The 19,362-nt window shown below is 46.0% G+C and overlaps 4 protein-coding genes across 7 annotated transcripts; 2 read left to right on the top strand and 2 right to left on the bottom strand.

The window, feature by feature from the left end:
* The first annotated feature begins 58 nt into the window (after nt 1-58).
* On the top strand, nt 59-7,988 carry nlk1 (nemo-like kinase, type 1). The gene is made up of 11 exons (XM_088437863.1): nt 59-1,505; nt 1,586-1,715; nt 1,788-1,843; nt 2,293-2,399; nt 2,475-2,560; nt 2,630-2,839; nt 3,381-3,482; nt 4,297-4,383; nt 4,454-4,652; nt 4,743-4,836; nt 5,273-7,988. Exons 1-11 carry the CDS (start codon nt 1,195-1,197, stop codon nt 5,319-5,321), a joined length of 1,431 nt encoding a protein of 476 aa, XP_088293989.1. The 5' UTR covers nt 59-1,194; the 3' UTR covers nt 5,322-7,988.
* A 313-nt stretch (nt 7,989-8,301) lies between these two features.
* LOC148411097 (serine protease 27-like) lies at nt 8,302-11,082 on the bottom strand. The gene is made up of 7 exons (XM_088436883.1): nt 10,944-11,082; nt 10,776-10,867; nt 10,389-10,428; nt 10,141-10,303; nt 8,951-9,231; nt 8,683-8,825; nt 8,302-8,556 (listed from the first exon to the last, which is right to left on the bottom strand). Exons 1-7 carry the CDS (start codon nt 11,080-11,082, stop codon nt 8,302-8,304), a joined length of 1,113 nt encoding a protein of 370 aa, XP_088293009.1.
* Nucleotides 11,083-13,142: 2,060 nt separating this feature from the next.
* Nucleotides 13,143-15,682, top strand: LOC148411098 (ceramide synthase-like). Of its 3 annotated transcripts, none has more exons than XM_088437884.1 (6): nt 13,143-13,586; nt 14,125-14,211; nt 14,833-14,959; nt 15,030-15,125; nt 15,204-15,313; nt 15,392-15,682. In XM_088437884.1, the coding sequence occupies exons 1-6, from the start codon at nt 13,228-13,230 to the stop codon at nt 15,543-15,545; spliced, it is 933 nt and encodes a 310-aa protein (XP_088294010.1). In that variant the 5' UTR covers nt 13,143-13,227; the 3' UTR covers nt 15,546-15,682. The 3 variants fall into 3 exon arrangements, with proteins under 3 accessions (XP_088294010.1, XP_088294011.1, XP_088294009.1); XM_088437883.1 differs by having other exon boundaries at nt 13,164-13,586; nt 14,746-14,959; XM_088437885.1 differs by lacking the exon at nt 15,392-15,682 and having other exon boundaries at nt 13,150-13,586; nt 14,746-14,959; nt 15,204-15,317.
* On the bottom strand, nt 15,665-18,973 carry amdhd2 (amidohydrolase domain containing 2). Of its 2 annotated transcripts, none has more exons than XM_088437876.1 (11): nt 18,822-18,973; nt 18,355-18,446; nt 18,059-18,195; nt 17,846-17,985; nt 17,704-17,758; nt 17,265-17,572; nt 16,671-16,815; nt 16,499-16,606; nt 16,171-16,239; nt 16,011-16,112; nt 15,665-15,794 (listed from the first exon to the last, which is right to left on the bottom strand). In XM_088437876.1, the coding sequence occupies exons 2-11, from the start codon at nt 18,435-18,437 to the stop codon at nt 15,703-15,705; spliced, it is 1,239 nt and encodes a 412-aa protein (XP_088294002.1). In that variant the 5' UTR covers nt 18,438-18,446; nt 18,822-18,973; the 3' UTR covers nt 15,665-15,702. The 2 variants fall into 2 exon arrangements, with proteins under 2 accessions (XP_088294002.1, XP_088294001.1); XM_088437875.1 differs by having other exon boundaries at nt 15,902-16,112.
* Between the last annotated feature and the right edge of the window lie 389 nt (nt 18,974-19,362).

The raw sequence follows: 19,362 nt of genomic DNA on the forward strand, positions 1-19,362 counted from the left end.
TTGCTAAGCTAACATTAGCATCTCCCCCTCCCCCCCACTTTGGCTCCGCCTCCTCGTCTTCGTCGGTCGTCAGCAACTAGCATCCAGCTGGAGCGACGTCCCCGTCGGGCACCTGGCTTCCGCAAGGGCCGCCGCTTCTTTTTCTTTCCTTTCTTGACGGACCTTTTCGGATAATTTACTCGACAAATAGGAGACCGTTCCTCGGCTGGACGCTCCTTCGATGTCGAGTTTGGCGAGCGGAGAGAAGCTAGCCGCGGGCTAGCTGCTCTTTCGGCTAACATCGGCATCGTCTCCAAACTTCGATTTTTCGCCTTTTTTAACCCAATTCAACTCTTGACGTCTCTCGTCTCGTCCTCGATTAGCGGCCCTTCGTTTACGCGTTTTCACAGTAACTCGTGCGGGATTGACTTGATTTTTTTTTTCGCCGAGTATGTAGGTCATTGTCGCCGAGAGATGTGGGTCATCGCCGCTTAGCCCAGCAGATGCATAGCAACACCGCTAGCTGCTAGATCATAGCTTTGTTTTTGTTTTGATTTCTTTTTATGCTAGCCAAGAGTCACTAAGATAACCCTTTGAAACATGCTAAGTCATACTTTTGTTGTTCGGATTGTTTTCTTTAGTTCGTAGTAACCCAGCTAAGTGTTAGCGTCTTAAATACCTGACTTAACTAAGTAGCACTGTGTTAGCTCATATTTTGATTTTTTTTTCCTTATAGTAACCCCGACAAATATTGGCTAATTAAAAGCAAGGCTAATTGTTAGCTCATCATTTTTAGTCATTTCTCCAGCTAAGCAACACGGCAAACAGTGAGCCTGTAGTATTTTTATTTTTGTTGTTTGGGTGCTTATCCACCTATCTGCTTTACTATATAAAATAACAAATGTTAGCCTCTTAGTGAGACAGATAAGAATTAGGTCCAAATAAAAAAAATGTCTTTTTTCCATATATTCTAATATACTTTTTGATTAAATACACAAAGATATATTTATCACTTCTACTTGTTTTGACTCTTAGGTTAGCGTTTAGCCTGCGTCCCTTATTTTGATCAAAGCACTTTGGACTTTTTTCTAGCGCGATTAAATGTAAGCTGTGTCCACGGTGGCGCCTTGGCGGAGGTTGCGGGTCATGTGTAGCTAGCTAGCTTGCAGTTGCGACCCCGCTGCGTCTAGCCGGCCAGCAGGGGCGGCTAAGAGGATGGCCTTCCACGGCACGAGCCGCCAGACGCTCTGCGCCGACCTGTTTTCCGGTTCCGACTTGGCCCACAAGTACTTCTACGTCAACTCGTCTTGCGGGGCCCCCTCGGCCGCCCTCAGCGCCACCTCGTGCGTCAGCGGGCCTCCCGCCGCGCCGGCCGGGACCCCCCGACACCCCACCGCCCTGGGGGGCGGCGCCGGCGGGGGAGCCGCCGTGCCGCAGCCCTACAGCAACCCGGCCAGCGAGGTGCCCAGCCCCGCCGAGATGGAGCCCGATCGGCCCATCGGATACGGGGCCTTCGGCGTGGTCTGGTAGGGACGCGCGGCTTCAAGTGCTCAGCGGGTCGTCGTCGTTGTTGTTGTGATGTCATTCCGGCGTGGTTGTTTGGCAGGTCGGTGACGGACCCTCGAGACGGGCGCAAGGTAGCGCTGAAGAAGATGCCCAACGTCTTCCAGAACCTGGTGTCATGCAAGCGCGTCTTCCGGGAGCTACGCATGCTGTGCTTCTTCAAACATGACAACGTAACGTCCCGCCCTTATCTTTGTGCGGATGACGTCGCCGATTACGTCACTGATGATATCGTTGTATTTCAGGTGCTGTCGGCGTTGGACATTTTACAGCCGCCGCAGATCGACTGTTTTGAAGAGATGTATCCTTCTACTTGCTTATTAGGGATAGGCCGACTATTGGCGCTGATATTTTGGCACAAATATCGACATCTGACTTTGATGGCTGATAATAAATCAGTGAAAAACATCAGCAAAATATTTTTCATGAATTTCAGTTCAGCTTATTCTGACTGGAAATTTGCTTGAAAACCCACGTTTTTCTCCAAGACTTCTAGTTGAAATTTGACAGCAAAAATGTAATCACAAAGAGGTTTTGTATTTTGAAATGTTTTTTTAAAACCTACCAACGGGTCTGGGATTGAAGGAGTTAATGAGCATTTTAATGGGAATATTTGAGGACCAAACTTGTTTAGCATCATTAGTATTTGTTGAATGAACAAATGGGTCATTTCGAAGAAATCCCAACGAATGCGATGATGACTTGTCAATTTGCGATGGAATTCACGTTGGCCCTTGACAGGAATTGCAGCTACGTGATCACGGAGCTGATGCAGAGCGATCTTCACAAAGTCATCGTGTCTCCTCAGCCGCTCACCACAGACCACATCAAGGTCTTCCTCTATCAGATCTTACGAGGTGAGTGCCCACTGGCGCCCCCCGTTGCTGTGTTTTTTTTTTTTTTTTTTGCTGAGCGGTCGCTTGCGCACCCAGGCCTCAAGTATCTCCACTCGGCCGGGATTCTGCACCGCGACATCAAACCCGGGAACCTTCTAGTCAACAGCAACTGCCTGCTCAAGGTCTGTGTTCCGCGTCAAAGTCCAAACGGAAAACCCCTAACGTGAGGCCTTTCTTTTTGCCCTGGTCAGATTTGCGATTTCGGTCTGGCGCGCGTGGAGGAGCCGGACCCCTCGCGTCACATGACCCAGGAAGTGGTGACGCAGTACTACCGAGCGCCCGAGGTGCTGATGGGCTGTCGGCACTACGGCTCGGCCATCGACGTGTGGTCGGTGGGCTGCATCTTCGCCGAGCTGCTGGGCCGCCGCATCCTTTTCCAGGCGCAGAGTCCCATCCAGCAGGTGAGCGCTGCCAAATTGGCGCCCAGATTAAGCCCCTCCCTAATGAACAAATACCTTTTTTACATGTAGATCTATTCGCTCTTTGTGAACTGATGCCTCTCGTGCTTTGGATGTACAAAATTTTATTCAGAATTTAAATTGTATTTGTAGTGTCAACTACTGGTGCGGAGGATTTAGTCTTTTTTCATTTACATGAACAATTTAAAAAAATGGCTCCATGTCAGGTTATTTTGAAAGGTTATCAGTGTCTTGAATGCTAAGGTTTGAAACAAGGGCTTCAACTAACGAATAGTATATAGTATATATGTCATAGTGGACTACAGACTTCCAAATCAATAACATTTCCTGTTGAAGATCAGAATTTTTTTAAAAATTGGAATTTGAATTTAACGCTATCTAAATCTTCAAAAAAATATTGGTTCATTTGCTAAACGATTGGTTGTTGATCCATTTTCGCACCTTTTCTTGAATCCAGGCTTGAAATTCTATTTTGAAGTGCGTTTAAAGCTGCCTAACGTGTGCTTAATGCGCAACGCTTCAGCTGGACCTGATCACGGACCTGCTGGGAACGCCGCCGCTGTCCGCCCTGGCGTCGGCCTGCGAGGGCGCCCGGGCTCACATCCTGCGTGGGCCGCATAAACCCGTATGTCACCTTTCACCTTTAACTGCTAAGCTCCAAGATTGTAGACCGCTTTCTCTTCTTGATGATTCTCTTCTTGAGTTCACTTGCATTTTTTCACCCTTATTAAAGTGAAATTTTATTTATTTAGCCTTTTTTGCTGTAACATATTTATGACTATCGTATCATTTATTTGATACTACTTTTTTTTTTTTTTAATGTGGAATTGGTGGCACTTAAAGCATGTTTTTCACTTGTTATTGGCTGAAAAAGGCATCACATGTGCTCAGGACGTCACATGGCCATACCCAGAAAATAGGCCAGCCTCGATTGGTTGTTGCCTGAGCTCTGAGCATCAGGTCATTTTCTGTTGACAGCACCTGTCAAAAAGGCGTCAATAATGCACAATAATCCATGTGCAGTATTATGAATAATTTCGTGGCCATTTTCTTCCTCATCGTTTTTTATTTGTAATTATTTTTATTATTAGTACGACTGTATCAAAGGAATAGCGCACACCTGGTAGTGTGAAAGCAAAGTGGTCCTGCCAGGTCTAACTTTGAGATGTTGTCACCATCTGGGTGAAATTTCAGCTCCCTAGTGTCTTCTTTCACTGCTTTTCTTTGATGAAAAGAGCAAATGATTGGACAACATACCGCACAAGGGTTAAAGGTACTAGTCATGTTTGAAAATACTGATCAAATTAACATGAGACAAAATATTAACTCTTTCATTGATATAAAATGAAAATCTTTTACGACAACCGTGCATGCAAATGCATGAATGCCAATGACGTGTTTGTTGTCTATATTTCTGGTTTGTGTATGTGTGTTTTCAGCCGTCGCTGTCGGTGTTGTACATGTTATCAGACGGCGCCACCCACGAGGCGGTGCACCTGCTGTGCCGCATGCTGGTTTTCGACCCGGTGAGTTGAGGGGCCCGCCTCGCCGTCTGTCGCGCGCGCGGTCCCGCCTTGAGCCAGGATCTCCCCGCAGGCCAAGCGCATCTCGGGCGGCGACGCGCTGTCGCACCCCTACCTGGACGAGGGCCGCCTGCGCTACCACACGTGCATGTGCCAGTGCTGCTACTCGGTGCCCAGCGGGCGCGTCTACACCCGAGACTTCGAGCCGGCCGCCGAGCGGCCCTTCAGCCACAGTTACGAGAACAGCCTGCTGTCTGTGTGGCAGGGCAAAGGTAGGACCGAAAGAAAAAAAAAAAATCAAGCGGCTCCCGAGAGAAAGTCAAGGAAAATTAAAAAACCATTTCATTTCTTCTCCTTGTCAGAATTGATCCATCGGTTCATAACGGAGCACCAGCAAGGGAAGCGAGTCCCGCTTTGCATCAACCCTCAGAGCGCCGCCTTCAAGACCTTCATCAGGTCAGAGCCGTGTCCACGTAATCGTCATCACCATCAGCATTCCCCATGATCCACACTCTCGCTCACCCGGCTTCTACTAACAATTATTTGAGTCGTTGATTAATATGACAGATTAATATTAAATATAAAATGAAGTAATGACTATTTTTGGGCTACAATAACACCAATCCAGCAGATATGGCCAACGGGACTTTTATTTATTTATTTATTTCTATTATATGCAGGGTCACAACACAGCCAGAAACTTCAGACTTTCAAATCATTTTCTTAGAACGCTAACATTATGCTTGCATCATGTTAAAATCTGCAGTATGAAATTATTGTGTGCAAATTGAGCATGTTGTGTCGTGTAAATGATGGAACTGCTTTTAACATGCTCAATGCTGGAAAAGAAAATGTCAACAAAAAGACAGTTTCATCGCCGTTTCATCCTCAGGTCCACCGCCTGGCACTCGTCCAAGGTGTCCCGCAAGGAGGAGAGATGAGCGTCCTTCCCTTCCTCTTCCACCTCCTCCTCGCCACCTCTACCAACTTTGATGTCCACTTTTCCCGCACGCGAACAGAAACCGGTGGCGGCAACAGGCTCCGCCCCCTGCGGTGCCTCCACAGGTGACAGAAAGGAAAAAAAAAGCTGCTGCTGCTGACAAGGACTAAAAGAGTTTAGTGAGTAGAATTGTTTTTTTTTTTTGGGCTTTAGCATTCCACACACGCCATGTAGCAGAGTGCCGTGTAGCGCCCCCTTCTGGTGTCCACACACTCCTCGCACTCCTTACGCTCGGCAGCGGAATATGCTGGGCGATCTTTCAACCTCCATTCCTCTCTAGTCTTTTGTTTTTAGGACAGGATTGCGATGTGTGTTTACTCGAGATGTGGAAGTGTGTGAGTTTGTGTTTGTGTGTTGTTAAGTTATTGCATAAGAACGGGCCGCCGCGATGGCGTCCGAACGTGACGCCCCACCCAACCCACCACTTAAGCGCCATTTCTCCGCCCTCACTGGGTTTTCCTTTCTCAAATCTTCCTGCAAGTGCGGAATGCCATTTGAGCATTTATGACATATCTTTGATTGCCATCTACTAGCACAGTGGTTCTCAAATTGGGGTACGTGAAGGAACTGGAAAGAATAGTAACGACCAATCGCGGCTAACCTGTTTTCTGGGTCTGGCCATTTGATGTTTGCAAGCTGAGCCGCCATTGGCTAAGTCAGCGCTTTGCAAATGAGGGTTACCAGTACTCTTTGGGAGTATGTAAAGGGATTGTGACATGAACAGTATATCGATCTTTTCAAATTGAAAGCAAATTAGATAGAACATGAAGCAACCATTTGCATAATTGTTATAGTGACATTACATTTTGATATTGAAGCCATTTTGCCCACAATATTCTCATTTTTGGCCACTAATCTTATGCAAATTTGTGACCACAGAATACTCAAATTTGTGGTCAGAAAATAAGCAGAATGTGCTCATATAAAGCTAATGGGACATTGTCAATTGCAAAGCTGACCCTATAGCAAATAGCAGTAAAAGTTCAAGTCTGTCCCATCCTCGGCAAAAAAAAAAAAAAGTGTAACATGCTCGTCGGTGACTGAAAACAGGATATCTGCGACGGCAAATAAATGCTCAAGTGGCTTTTCGTGGCCACGAACGCGCAGACAGAATCATTTCCAATGTCTGGAATCTTCCGTCTGCTTCAGACAGCTCGGAAAGGCAAATAAGGAAGTTTTTCATCAATTTCATTTGCTTTCAAAGAGACGCCGAAATGGTACTCGGCCTCCTCGGAAGCGGTGCGTTCAAGGACCCTTGTGAAGTCGTTGCTTGCGCGATTCCCTCACCGCTGCAGATGTTTTTGCCAGGAATTTTCTGGGATCTCAGGAAGTTTAAATACCCCGCGCGCATGCCCAACCAGTGCCAACGTCTCACCTTCCCGTCACTCCTCACTTCCTGTTTGCGAGAGTATGACCCCTCCCCTCCCCTTGGCGGCGCGCCACTTAACGCTTGCGCGCTCTTATTTATTGTGCGGCCCCTGACTCGCTTGAACTTTGAACCGAGTGCTCGCAAGTGGAACGTTCTTGAAGGTTATCCCTAAAGTTCCCTCTGATGGAAATAGAACCACTAGAACCACCCCGCCTGGCCAAAAAAAAAAATCCACTTATTAGGAATCCTGTATAAAAAGATGTGACAAAATGGCTGCCGTTCCAAATGAAGTGCAAGTGTCAGGTTGTGTTTAAACAGAAAAAAAAAGGGGGAAAGAAGGACAATAATGGTGGTCAATGTTAATGTAACCTGTGCATGGAATGCTAAATATCGGCTACAAAATCCTTGACTAAAGTCAACACGTTGATCGAAAAGTAAGGAGAAAAAAACCCACACGGTAACGCTGAAATCCATAACCCATAATTCAAATCCTCAACAAGAAAACAATATCATAAATCATGTTAAAAGGGCATCATTACAATTTCAAAAATATTTAAATTAAAATCAGCTTTTATCCATATATGTCTTTGCCAAGTACTCTTTTATTGGTCACTCATTTTCTTTGTGACCACAAAATACAAAATTCGCTCCAAAATTTACCAATTTGTGTGCGTTGGAAGGACAGACTATCAAATGAATATGAAATTTGTTTAATGTATGCGCTACAAAATACACATTTTCTAGCCAGGAAATTTCAAATACAAGCTGCGAATTTTAAACATTTTTGCTCCCATCTACAATATTAGCATTTGTGACAAATGACAAATTTTTCATGGCATTCCACCAAAATGAATGTGGCCGCATATTAGCATTTTGGGTGCACGTTGCATCGATTGTGTTAAAGTCCTCCCGAATCATGTCTTTTGCCGCGTACTTTTGAAGTAATTATTAACTGTATTTTTAGCTGGTTAGCGTCGGCAGAAGGCAAAACTAGTCGCCAAGGAACATTGTGAAACTTTTTTTTTTGTATGTTTGTTTGTTTTCGGGCCAGCCAATTGACTCCCACGGCTCTCATGGATGTTTAGCGATTAGCCCGGTTTTGCTGGTGTTGATTCAATATGACGCTCATGTTTGAGGAAAAAAAAAAGAAAGTGTTTTAGCGGACTTGTTTTTTCTTGTTTTGACAAATACTTGAAGTTAACGTAGAGAGTGATGATCAATAAAAATGACACTGGAAAATGCCTTTTTAAGATTTCTTCAAAAACACTTTACGGAGTTATTTTTAACCTAATTTTAGGGGTTACCGCAATGGTTAGCGTGCAACAGTAACACCACAGGAGTCTCACATTACGATGCAGATTTCGGATCATGTTTTAATGCAATCAAACATAGAATAAAATTAACCCGATTATATTTCCAAAAAGGAGCAACCCTGACATTTGGCTCAGTTTGGCCAAATCCTCGAGTTGCTTTTCGTGTTGTCGTTTTTGTACAAAACACCCTGAAAAAAACGTGTCTGCTCTCAGACGTGGGAAATCCGGGGGGGGCGGGGCTAATGATCTCTAATGACGTCGGAGAGGGCGGGACAGTCCACTTCAAGGTCCGGGTCCGTTCCCGCGGACGTGAAGTTGACAAATCCGGGCAGGTTGTCGTCTCCAACGTGCTTGCTTATCCAGTCCTGGTAGCGAGATACCCGCGCGTACACGCCCGGCATCTCAGGCCGGCCGCATCCCATTCCGAAGCTCACCACCCCGCTCTGGATCCACACGGACCCTTTTTTGATCACCATGGGACCGCCGGAATCCGCCTGCGGAACATGAAAAAGATTTTGTCGAAACTAAAAAAAAAACAAGTTTGAGAACCAGCGGACTCAACGAGTCGACGTGCTTCGTTCGGTTCTCGAAGGAGGTTTTGTCTCGAAAAACAAAATCACCTGACAGGCGTCCCGTCCACCCTTTCTGGGACCGGCGCAAATCATGTTGTCGGTGATGTCGGAGCCGTAGTCGCAGTAGCACTGGCGGTTCCCCACCACGGGAACCTTCACCTCCATCAGTTTCCCGGGAGACGGCAGATAAACTGTTGAAAGTAAATATAAGGTGAAAACGGAATTTCAAAAAGTCCTTCAATCAACACAAGGTTGATTAATTTCAACAAATTCAAGAGAGAAAGAAAAAAAAAAAAAGCGGCGTCCGCCGACTGACCGCCCTCGCCGACGTCCCCCCAGCCGGCGACCCAGCTCTCGGTCCCGGCCCAGAAGGCGCTTCCGCCGGCCGCCAGGCAGACGGGCCGGACGAAGTCGTCGAATGGCACCGGCTCGCTCAGCCTCAGCAGGGTCACGTCGTTGTCGTTGGTTACCGAGTCGTAGTCGGCGTGCCGGATGATTTGCCGCAGTCGGCGCTTTACGATATTCGGGCTGCTTATCTCCTGCGCCCGGAGACCCAAAACCGCTGTCATAGAGCTGAGAAGAAAATCTTCTTCTATTCTGCAAACACACACACACATGCCACAACATTACACCACCATTTTTTTTTTTTTTAGAGCAGTGGTAAACACATTTCAACCGTGAGGCAAATTGTACTTGTAGCTTCTGAAACGGAGGCTGTGAAGTCCAAACAAATTTAAGTGTGATGGTCACAAATTTACCTCGTTTTGAACTCTTAGGTGAGTGAAAACTGTTCAAAAGGTTAAAAGTTAAAGAAAATGCTTGTTCCCTAAAAAAAATGCTTGTTTTGAAGTTAAAGACAACTTTTCAAAGTTGATATTTTTTTTTTTTTGATTATTTCCAGACTCTGCATTTCATATTAGCAATTAGCATGCTTAGCCACCCTCATTTACCTTTGGTGGCAAGCGCTTCTTGTTGGTGACGCTTTTTTAAAAATGAGTTGGGAGCTGCTTTGTGTGACCTGGAGTATGCCGCTGATTGGGTATTTAAAAAAAAACGAAACGCGCACACAGCTTTGGTGGTCCCAAAACGAAATGGAATTAGGAGCGGCGAAACGCCTCTCCTAAATGCTAAATTTCATCCCCCAAAAGTGGGCTAGAAACACCTTAAAGAGAAAGCGTGTAAGATTTAGAGCGTTTTTCACTACGGACAGCAGGAAGTGCTGCAGGTGCTGCATTTACCATTGCCCATAGCTATAACAAACATGGCCGCCTCCGGAGAAGTGCCACCCCCCATGTAATATCGTTTCATGATCACTAGACTTATGATTATATTTCAAACATACTGTTGGTCCTTAAGAACACCTTCATTTGCAAGAAATTTAATTATTTAATTCCTTTTTCATGAAAAAAAACTTACACACTGTCCCTTTAAGGTGAATTTTGCATTAAAAGTGGGGCATATCCATTTCATTGAAATCCTACAAACACTTAAGTGTGTTTTTCTGACCCCACAAAGCAGTGCGCGGCCGTCAGCAGCCACTCGCTGTTGATGAGCGACGCCCCGCAGACGTGCGTCCCGTTCTCCAGCAGGCTGACCTGCCAGGGCCACGCGCCTTTCGGGGCCGCGTTCCCCCCGACGATGCGGGTGTTGTGCGGGGCCTGCCCGCAAACTGAACACACACGCGCGCGCAAACATTGAAGTGGCTCGCAAACACGAAGGAAGGGAGGAAGGAAGGGAGGAAGACTGCCGCTCACCTTTTAGTTGCGCTCTACACCCTGTAAAAGAAAAAAAGAACTTCAGATGAAATGTCAAACTCGCTCATGCGATCAACTCAGATGTAAAAACGCACCTCCGACGTCTAAAGACGTCAATGGCAGCGAATGCAAAGCAAAATAAATCGTTACACTCGCTAAGAATGACTGTAAGACACGAGGTGTCAAACTCGAGGCCCGGGGGCCAAATTGGGCCCGTCGCGTCATTTGATGTGGCCCGCAAAAGCAAGTTTTGTGTAAATCACCACCCTTTTGCAAAAAGATCGAAAATAAGGATTACGCGATCGTTCTCAAATGAGCGTAGACAAATTTTGGGGGCCCCTCGTCTGACCTGTGAGCAGCAGAAGTAGCAGAAGATGCACGGTCAACCTTGAGCCTGAAGCGTCCATGGCCGGGCCAGAAGATGCCCCACGGCCTCCACGGGCGCCCATAAATACCCGCGCGGGACACGCCCCCTTCACCTGTCGCACATGCCACGCCCACAAATGGCGTTTCGCCCATAAAACGATCCGCGTTTGTTCTTTTCCTGTTTCGCACGGGTCGACCAAAATAATCTTTGGCATCCAGCCACAGCAAAAGCGCTTTTCTCCATTTCCTCGATGGCGCCGCGGTCTCGGTGGCGCACGACGGTATTACGCAACTTCTTAAGACACTCGGGCGTCGGCGTGACGTGCATGGAATTCCAACACCCCCCCCCCCCCACCCCCCAAAAAAAAAATTCCTCGTAGAAAATGTTATTGTTGATATTTTAGGGGGAAAATTGCTTTTGGTTTAAAATGCGTGAATGCGTCACGAAAACGAATCTAATGGTTTATTTTTAAAATATTTATTGGTAGGTATCGAATCATTGATGTGTTAATAGGCCGATGCGCCGATGCCAAAAGAGCAGGAAGTGGGGGTCTTCAATCATCCCCAGAAAATATGTTTATCATTTCCCCCATGTTTCTTTTTCATATACAAAGTACTGTGATATAATACTATGTTTTTTGCTCATTTTTTATCTAATCTTTTTCTTATTTATAACAGTTTATTAGCAATGTTTTTGTTTAGTTTGTCTTTTTGTTTGTACTGTTATTTTTTTTTGTCTAATACTGTATGTTTTTGTTTTGTTTCAATTTGTTTTACTGATTTGAATTGATTTCTTTTTTTTCAGTGCCTGTTTTCTCTTGATTTATATTTGATCACATTCTAGATGATACGATATGATACTATATGTTTTTGTCTTATTTTTGTCATTTTCTTAAATTTTTAACTTCTTTTTTCAATGTTTTTATTGACTTTTTTATATTTTTCTTTTGTATTGTTTTTGTTTATTATCTATAATACTGTATGTTTTTATTTGTTTTATTTATTTATTTATTTATTTATTTATTTATTTATTTATTTATTTTTATTTATTTATATTTATATATATTTATATTTATGTTTTCATTTGACTTATAGTTCATCATTGGCCATACTTGACAAACAATCCATATATTTATTTTAAAAATCTGTCATTCATACTCTGTAATAAATTTAACTAAAACAAATCATACAAAAAAAACAACAAATCTGGCATAAAAAAAAATAATTTGCTGGGGTCTACATTGATTCTCGCATACTAGAGGAAATATTTATGATTCCCCTCAAATATTTGTGGGAGAACATTTTTTAAATTTTTTTTACCAAATTGATGGATTGTTATATAAGAGCGCCGTGTGATTGAAGCTTCAGAAAGTGTCAATCATTTCCACTAATTGATTTGAACTCTGATATTTCAAGTTGATAACAACGGGACCACAGAAGGAAATTCAACAAATAATCTCAAAAAGTCAAGCGGATATCAAACTGGTCCTGCAGGACGCATTGGCGGGCCAAGGCCTTTTTTTTTTTTTTGCTCAAGGGATGAAAGAAATATTTGAGCGCCCAAATACAGCATACACACAAAAGAAAAACATCATGTGTTTTATAACAATACTTAACCATCTTTATCATTTCCTGCTTACCTGACGATGAACTCGTGACACTCGCTGTAAAAACATACCTAGCGTGCCTGTTACATTACTAATACTTTTTTTTTGTTTTACTGTAATTTTTTGGTTTATAATCCTGCCTTTTTCATTTTTTATGTATTTATCATATAGTGTTATTTATTTTGTACTGCGGTTGTGTTGGTTTATGGTCATAAAGCTGTAAGTTTTTCGTTTTTTTCCATTTACCTTTGTGGTATTATTTGTACTGTTTTTATTATTTATTTATATCTGTATTTTTATTATTCCTTATTCCATAGTTTTGTTTTTTTTCATGCTAATTTTTCATTATTAATCCCTCATGTTTTTTCTGTTTTGTTTGGTTTTAATATGTTGTTTTTGTTTTGTTGATATTACTATTGGTGTTGTTGTTTCTTGATCGTAATAGTACTTTTTATTTTTGGCGTTTTTGTTTAATACTGCCTTTTCATTTGATTTATAATTCATCATACTGTGTTATTTTGTACTGTGTTTTATGTTTGTTTTTCTTCATAATACTGTGTTTTTAGTTTTTCATTTATTTTGTGTTTTTTGTTTTGTAGAATTTTTCCTTTTGTTTAATATACTACATGTTTTTTTTGTATTGTTCTTCATTTTTGATAATTAATACTACTTGTTTTTTCTGTTTTATTACATTGGTTGCGTGTTTTGTTTATAATACTGCCTTTTTTCACATTTTCCGTTTTTTTTTATTGGTCATCTTACTGTTTTTTTCCATCTGTTTTTTTCATGTATTTCTTTCTTTTTTCATTCTTGTTTGACTTTTTGTTTTTGTTTGGTTATCGTATGGTTTTCCTGAGCCCACTCAAATGTCTCAATTCGACCAGGAAATGGAGGTCACCAAAGAAGAGCGAAACCTTCCAGAGCCGATTGGCTGGCTTCAGCCGCTCCATGCAAATCGATGCAAATCAGGCACTGATTTGTCTGGCGGCGGCTCTCTGATTGGCCCGGTGGGAGCGCCTTTTCCTCCCCCGCCCCTGCGGTCACGACAGGTGGCCACGCTAAGTCGGGCTCACCTGATACACTCACACACACGCGTACGCGTTGACATGCTGGCCCTCATGTTCGCCGGCGCGCTTTTCTTCCCGGGACTTTTCCTGCTGTCCGCTCGTTTTCTGAGGGGCCCGATGGGATGGAGCCAGGCCGACGCGGTCGTCGCGTCGGCACGGTCAGAACGAACGCACGCGCGGGATGACACAAATACTCACGCTCTTAAGCACAGATAATCCGTCCTCAGGGTATGGCAAGGTGTGTTTACAACACCCTGAGTTTAGGCACTCGTCGTTTCAGACCACTATAGTACACTCGTCCATCCATCGTCCATCCGTATAAATAAACATATGGCCTCCACGAGCTTAGCAGGGTAACCACGTGGGTAAGCTAGCAATTAGCATGTTTTGCTGCCTTAAAGAAATTGATTTTTTTGAGGCAAGCGGTGGAGCAAAACATGTAGACAGAAAATGTCACAAGTCATTTGAAACTATATATAGGGTGAGCTAACAATTAGCATGTTTTGCTGCCTTTGAGAAAGTGATTTTTTTTTAGACAAGCGGTGGAGCAAAACATGTAGACAGAAAATGTCACAAAAGTCATTTACTTAAAAAAAATATATATATGTATATATATATATTTTTTTTTTAAGTAAATAAATGGCAGAACAAACAATAATGGTGTGAAGTTGACATCACAATTCTTGTCATCCTCAGCGGTGTGTCGTCGGTCCAGGCCATGATGGCAGCGGCGTCGGGGTGCGTGATCGCCTGGGCGTGCCGGCGCAATGTCGTGGATGACAGGTGAGGCTGATGCGGGACAGGTACCGGCGTAGGTTCCGCTCCGTTCTTGCTCTGAATTGTAAAGATTGCATATGTAGGAGGTCCGGCGCCCCCTGGTGTTCATGTTTCCCAACTTGGCTTTGTGTGCGCGCGCCCGCTTGTTGCGGTCGTCGGTTACGTAATCTCCTGCTGTCTATTTGCGTCGCTAATCCTTGAAGGATGCTTGGAAAGGAGGCGGGGCCATCTCGGTGGCTCAACTTTGACCCCGCGGGCAAATCTGGAGCATTTGTTTAGAAAACAAAAACGGATAGGAAAGGTTTGGGCTTGAATCTGGCCTCATGCTTTCCTGTTCCTACCTAAAATGTCTTTATCGTCGCTTCTATTTATTCTCAGATGATGTTTAGTTTATATCTCCTACGAAGCCTGAAGCGTCCTGCGTAGGCATTTGTTTATCGCTGGCATATAATTCAAAATGCCGTTGACAAGCTAAGGTGAATTAGCTCTGACATTAGCATAATTCCAATCTCGATGGAACGTGCGCATGTTGCTCCTCAGGCACTGGCTGACGGACACCTACGTCACCTTCGCCGCGCCTTACTTTGTCCACGACGTGTACGCCATGTTCCTGTGCGACCGGCACAGGCACGGGGTCAAAGGTCACCAGGGTGGCGGCGCACGGTCGGCGGCCATTTTGGGCTTCTTGCGGCGAGAGAGTCTGATGGTGTCGCATCACGTCTTCATGGTGGTCTTCTGCTTGCCGGCCTCGCTGGTAACCGTGGCGATGACCCAAGCCCCGCCCCCTTCGCTGCGACTTCTTCAGCTGCGTGCGTGTGTGGCAGGTGTGGAGGCGGGGCAAAGGCGACTACTTCCAAGGCGTTTTGTTTCTCGCTGAGCTAAGCACGCCGTTTGTGTGTCTCGCCAAAGTGCTCATTCAGGTAAGTGTGTGTGCGCGTTTCTGTGTGTATACGCGCATGCCTGCCGCAGATGATTGACAGCCGCCTCGGCTTTTGCAGTTGAAGCGGGCCAACACGCTGGCGTACAAAGTCAACGGCGCCCTGACGCTATCGGTCTTCTTCGTTTGTCGCGTAGCGCTCTTCCCGTATTTGTACGTGGCCTACAGCAGGTGATGTCGTGGACACGCAACCAATCAAAGATCGCTTTAGACGTTTCCAGACGACACGAGCGTCTTTTTGCCTCTCAGGTACGCGTCCGTCCCCGTTCACCGGGCCATCCTGGAAGCCCCGTGGCCGTGCAACCTGGGGGCGGGGCTTCTGTGGCCCCTGCAGATCTACTGGTTCTCGCTCATGTGCGGGCGCGCGCGGCGCGTCCTAGCGGGAAGCGACGCGGCGCGATGAGAGGCCGCTTCCCCACGGAGGGAAAAAGAACTCCTTTTACTTTGAAAGGTACGACGGGAAACGAGGGGCGGGAAGATGAGCATGACAGGTGTCGGTCAAGAAAGGCGGGGATTCCAAAATAAAATATAAAAGTTGTTTGTATTGCGTTTTAAGTTAGTCATTGTTGTTCTTGCGGGGCTTTCCGCCACACTTCCTGGCCGGAAATGAACGTTGCCTTCACGTGAAGTTCGTCATCCAGCAACACAAAGTCTGGAAAGGAAAAAAACAACAAAAGTATAAAACGTCAACTCAATGGATAAACTTTATCCATTGTCAAAGTCATTTTCATCATCTGACAAAAAAAAAATTGAAAAAACCTTGAATCATCCATTTAAAACACAGGAGCAACGTTCATCATGTCGCATATCGATTTGCTTCTTTTTTGGTTCGTTTGTTTTTGACGGGAAAAATCAAAGGTCGAGCGACCTGCTTCGGCTCCGAAGTCCAGCGTTCCTTTGCGTCGGCTGATTCCCAAAAGTTGGGCGGGATGCAAGGAGGCCGCTTCCAGGGCTTCTTCCAGGCGGCAGCCTGCAACGCGCGCGGCCTTAGTCCCGCCGCCTTCTCCCTTTCCCGGCGGCGTGCTCACCTGTGGCGCGGTGGAAGTGTCTCACGCACATGTCCATGGTGGCGATGCTGCCGCTCAGCGTCTGCGTGCCTGCCGAAAAAAAAGAAAAAATCAAGCACGTGGAAAGCCAATCCCCATGCTCAAACCAACAAATGACATTACAATTGCAATTTAAAAAAAAAAATCAGACAAAGTTCCATAAAATTCATGTTTGATACATTGTAAAATCAAAATATTTGGACAATTCTCACAAGAGCGCAGGATCTATCACCAAAAAATGGGGTCGACTGGAAAAATAATGCCTAAAAAAACATAGCCATGCACTAAATGTGCCAATTCGGCGTCTCACCGGCCACGTAGACGTGAAGGCCGCAGATCTGGACCTCCTGCTGGCCCAGCGTGTGCCGGCCCGGCGGGAGGCCCATGGCCGCCATGGCGTCCGTCACCAGCACCAAACCTGCAAAACCGACGCATACGTACACATGCGCGCAAATACTCATGCATATGGCGTGGACGTTGACCTGCGGGGTGGGCGCGGTGGGCGATGCGCAGGGCGGCCGGGTTGGTGTGGATCCCGTCGGCGATCATCCCGTAGTAAACGGTGCGTCCCGCCGGCACGTGCTCGCTGGTCAGCAGGCCCACGATGCCCGGGTCCCGATGGTGGAACTGGGAAAACCGGGAAGTCGCTCAAATGTTTGAAGGAAATGGAACAAAAGCTGGCTTTTCCATCACAATTTGGACATAAAAGTAAGAATTCTGACAACAAAGGTAGAAGAAAAGTGAGTATCGGGATTGTAAAGTCGCGCAGAAATTTCCTCCGAATTCTGGTTCGGTCAGAAATGGGACTTTTATGAATACGGTTCGAATTACCGGCGAGAATTTGTACGCAAAAATGAGACCCGTGAGAAGAAAGTTGCCGTTTTCAAAGTCTTTTTTTCTCAGAATTCTCACTTTCAAGCCAGGCTTTAAAGAATATCGACTCGAGTTCGGACTATTAGACTACAAATGTATTTCGGGTGAGGGTTTTGATCAGAATCCTCACTTTCAAGGCCCGCCTGGAAATAATCGCTTCCAAAATGAGAATTTGAGAATTTTCCGCCGCCTCCGATACGTACGGGCAGCATGGCGTTGAAGAGGTGCGTGATGAAGGAGGCGCCGTGGGCCACGGCCTCCTCCGCCTGCGACAGGTTGGCCACCGAGTGCCCCAGCGACACCACCACGCCCTTTTGGCGCAGGTGGCCCACCGCCGCTCGGCTGCCCTCCAGCTCGGGGGCCAGCGTCACCACGGCGACGTTGTCCAGCCCGCCGTAGACTTCCGTCAGCTCGGCCGCGGCCGCGTCGCCGCCCGAGAATTTGCGCAGGAAGCGCTCGGGGTGCGCGCCTTTCTTCTCGGCGCTGATGAACGGGCCCTCCAGGTGCAACCCTTCGCACGCAAAAACAACAATTATTTACCGTGATGCCGTTTTGACACACTCATATACACGTATACATACACATTTATATAGATAGAAATGACATGCTTCCCGGCACCGCCAAAATAAAAGCTGGGCTCACCAAGAACACCTGCGCCATGAGGACCACCATCCTGGACTTTGATCTGAGGTAGGACCTGAAAGACACACGGGGGTCAGGGGTCACAGCGACGGGCGGCGACGCCGATGCGATGCCCAATCACGGTGGGCGGGATCCGCATGACCTTGTGGTAGACGTTGGGCGGCGACGTGACCAGCGTGGGGCAGAAAGAGGTGACGCCGTGTTCCAGAAGCTTGCGGGCCACCAAAGACACACCTGCGGCGACGTCGTCCGAAGCCTGAGAGAAGTCCACGCCGTAACCGCCTGCGGGGGTGAGCGCACGCCGTCAGTCGCGGGCGCACGCGCGAGGACCGACGGCAAGGATCGCGGGCGCCACCGTTGATCTGCACGTCGATGAAACCCGGCGCCAGGATGGCGCCGCCGCAGTCCACCTGCTCGTCGGCGTACGCCTGCTCGTCAAAGAAAAGCTTCTCCGGATCCAGGATCTTCCCTTCGCGCACCCACAGGTCCTCCCTGCGCACGCAAGCGCAAAAGAACTTGCTGAGATACTTGGGTTAACCTCACTCATTCAATCCCAAAGACGGAATTTTACGTTTTTTATTTTCGAGTGTTTGGCTAAAGGAGGGTGTAAAAATGAATGGTCCTGAATGAATTAAAAAAAATGTCTGTCACCTCTGCAGCCGGTGGTCCCTGAGGATCCTGCAGTTGACGAACCGAGTGATGGGCGCCTCCGACACCGTTTTGTTGGACGGCATCTCGGAAGTCTGGAAAAAAAAGAATATTGATCCTGACATTTGACACTAAGCGTTTAGTGGGAGGACAGTTAAGTGTCTTATCGCAGACTTTGCCCTCGTGGTGCTCTTCTTTTCTTCTTCGTGCATTTCACTCAGTCCAACGGAAACCAACGAACCAAAAGCGCTTTTTGCTATTTTTTCGTCCATTCAAGGCGTTAAAACGAAGACACGATTTGTGGAAGGGATACCAAAGTGCTTTTAATCGGGAGGGTGCAAAAAACGACAGTCAAATGTTTTTTAAATCATGAAAAGTCAACTTTTGTGTAATAACTAATTACAAAAAGGCTCGACTGCCTTCTCCAAAAGTCTTTCTTCTTGTCAAAGTATTCTGCCTTGACGCCTTACCCGATCGACTTCCGCACTTCTGCTTTCGTGTCCCCACTCGGCCCAAAGACAATCAGAGCAAAAGGAACAAAATGAAATAAAGCACTTTTGTTGCGCTCCCTTTTTTCCCCCTTCTGCGAAGACGAAGGGGGTCACATGAGTAGGAAACGGATGGGGTCACGTGACCAAACAAGTCAGCTGACAAAAATATTGAAAACCAACTATTACATTTTGAATTGAAATTCATATCGATGAGCGATCATACGTATTCTAAAACAGTAAAGAAAAGAAGTATATACATTTGAAATGTATTTTTGCAAGGGGAGTATACCCGGAAGATTGTCTTGTGCGGAATTTCTCATTCTGCCCACAAGGTGGCAGCAGACTTGGGCCTGAAGCTGATTATGGCTCATTCGGTCATGAGGAAACAGGTGTGCATGAGGGAATTCACACAGGTGGACCAAAATGGAGACCGCGTGGACTTTTCTCGGCTAAGTGAGTACACAAGCAAAACTTTGTCGAAAATGTTCCAAATTTTATTGATTGCGGGATTCAAAGCTAA

This window comes from Hippichthys cyanospilos, chromosome 16, assembly GCF_059441005.1.
Source record: "Hippichthys cyanospilos isolate Australia breed blue-spotted pipefish chromosome 16, RoL_Hcya_1.0, whole genome shotgun sequence".
In the NCBI taxonomy this organism is placed as follows: Eukaryota; Metazoa; Chordata; class Actinopteri; order Syngnathiformes; family Syngnathidae; genus Hippichthys; species Hippichthys cyanospilos.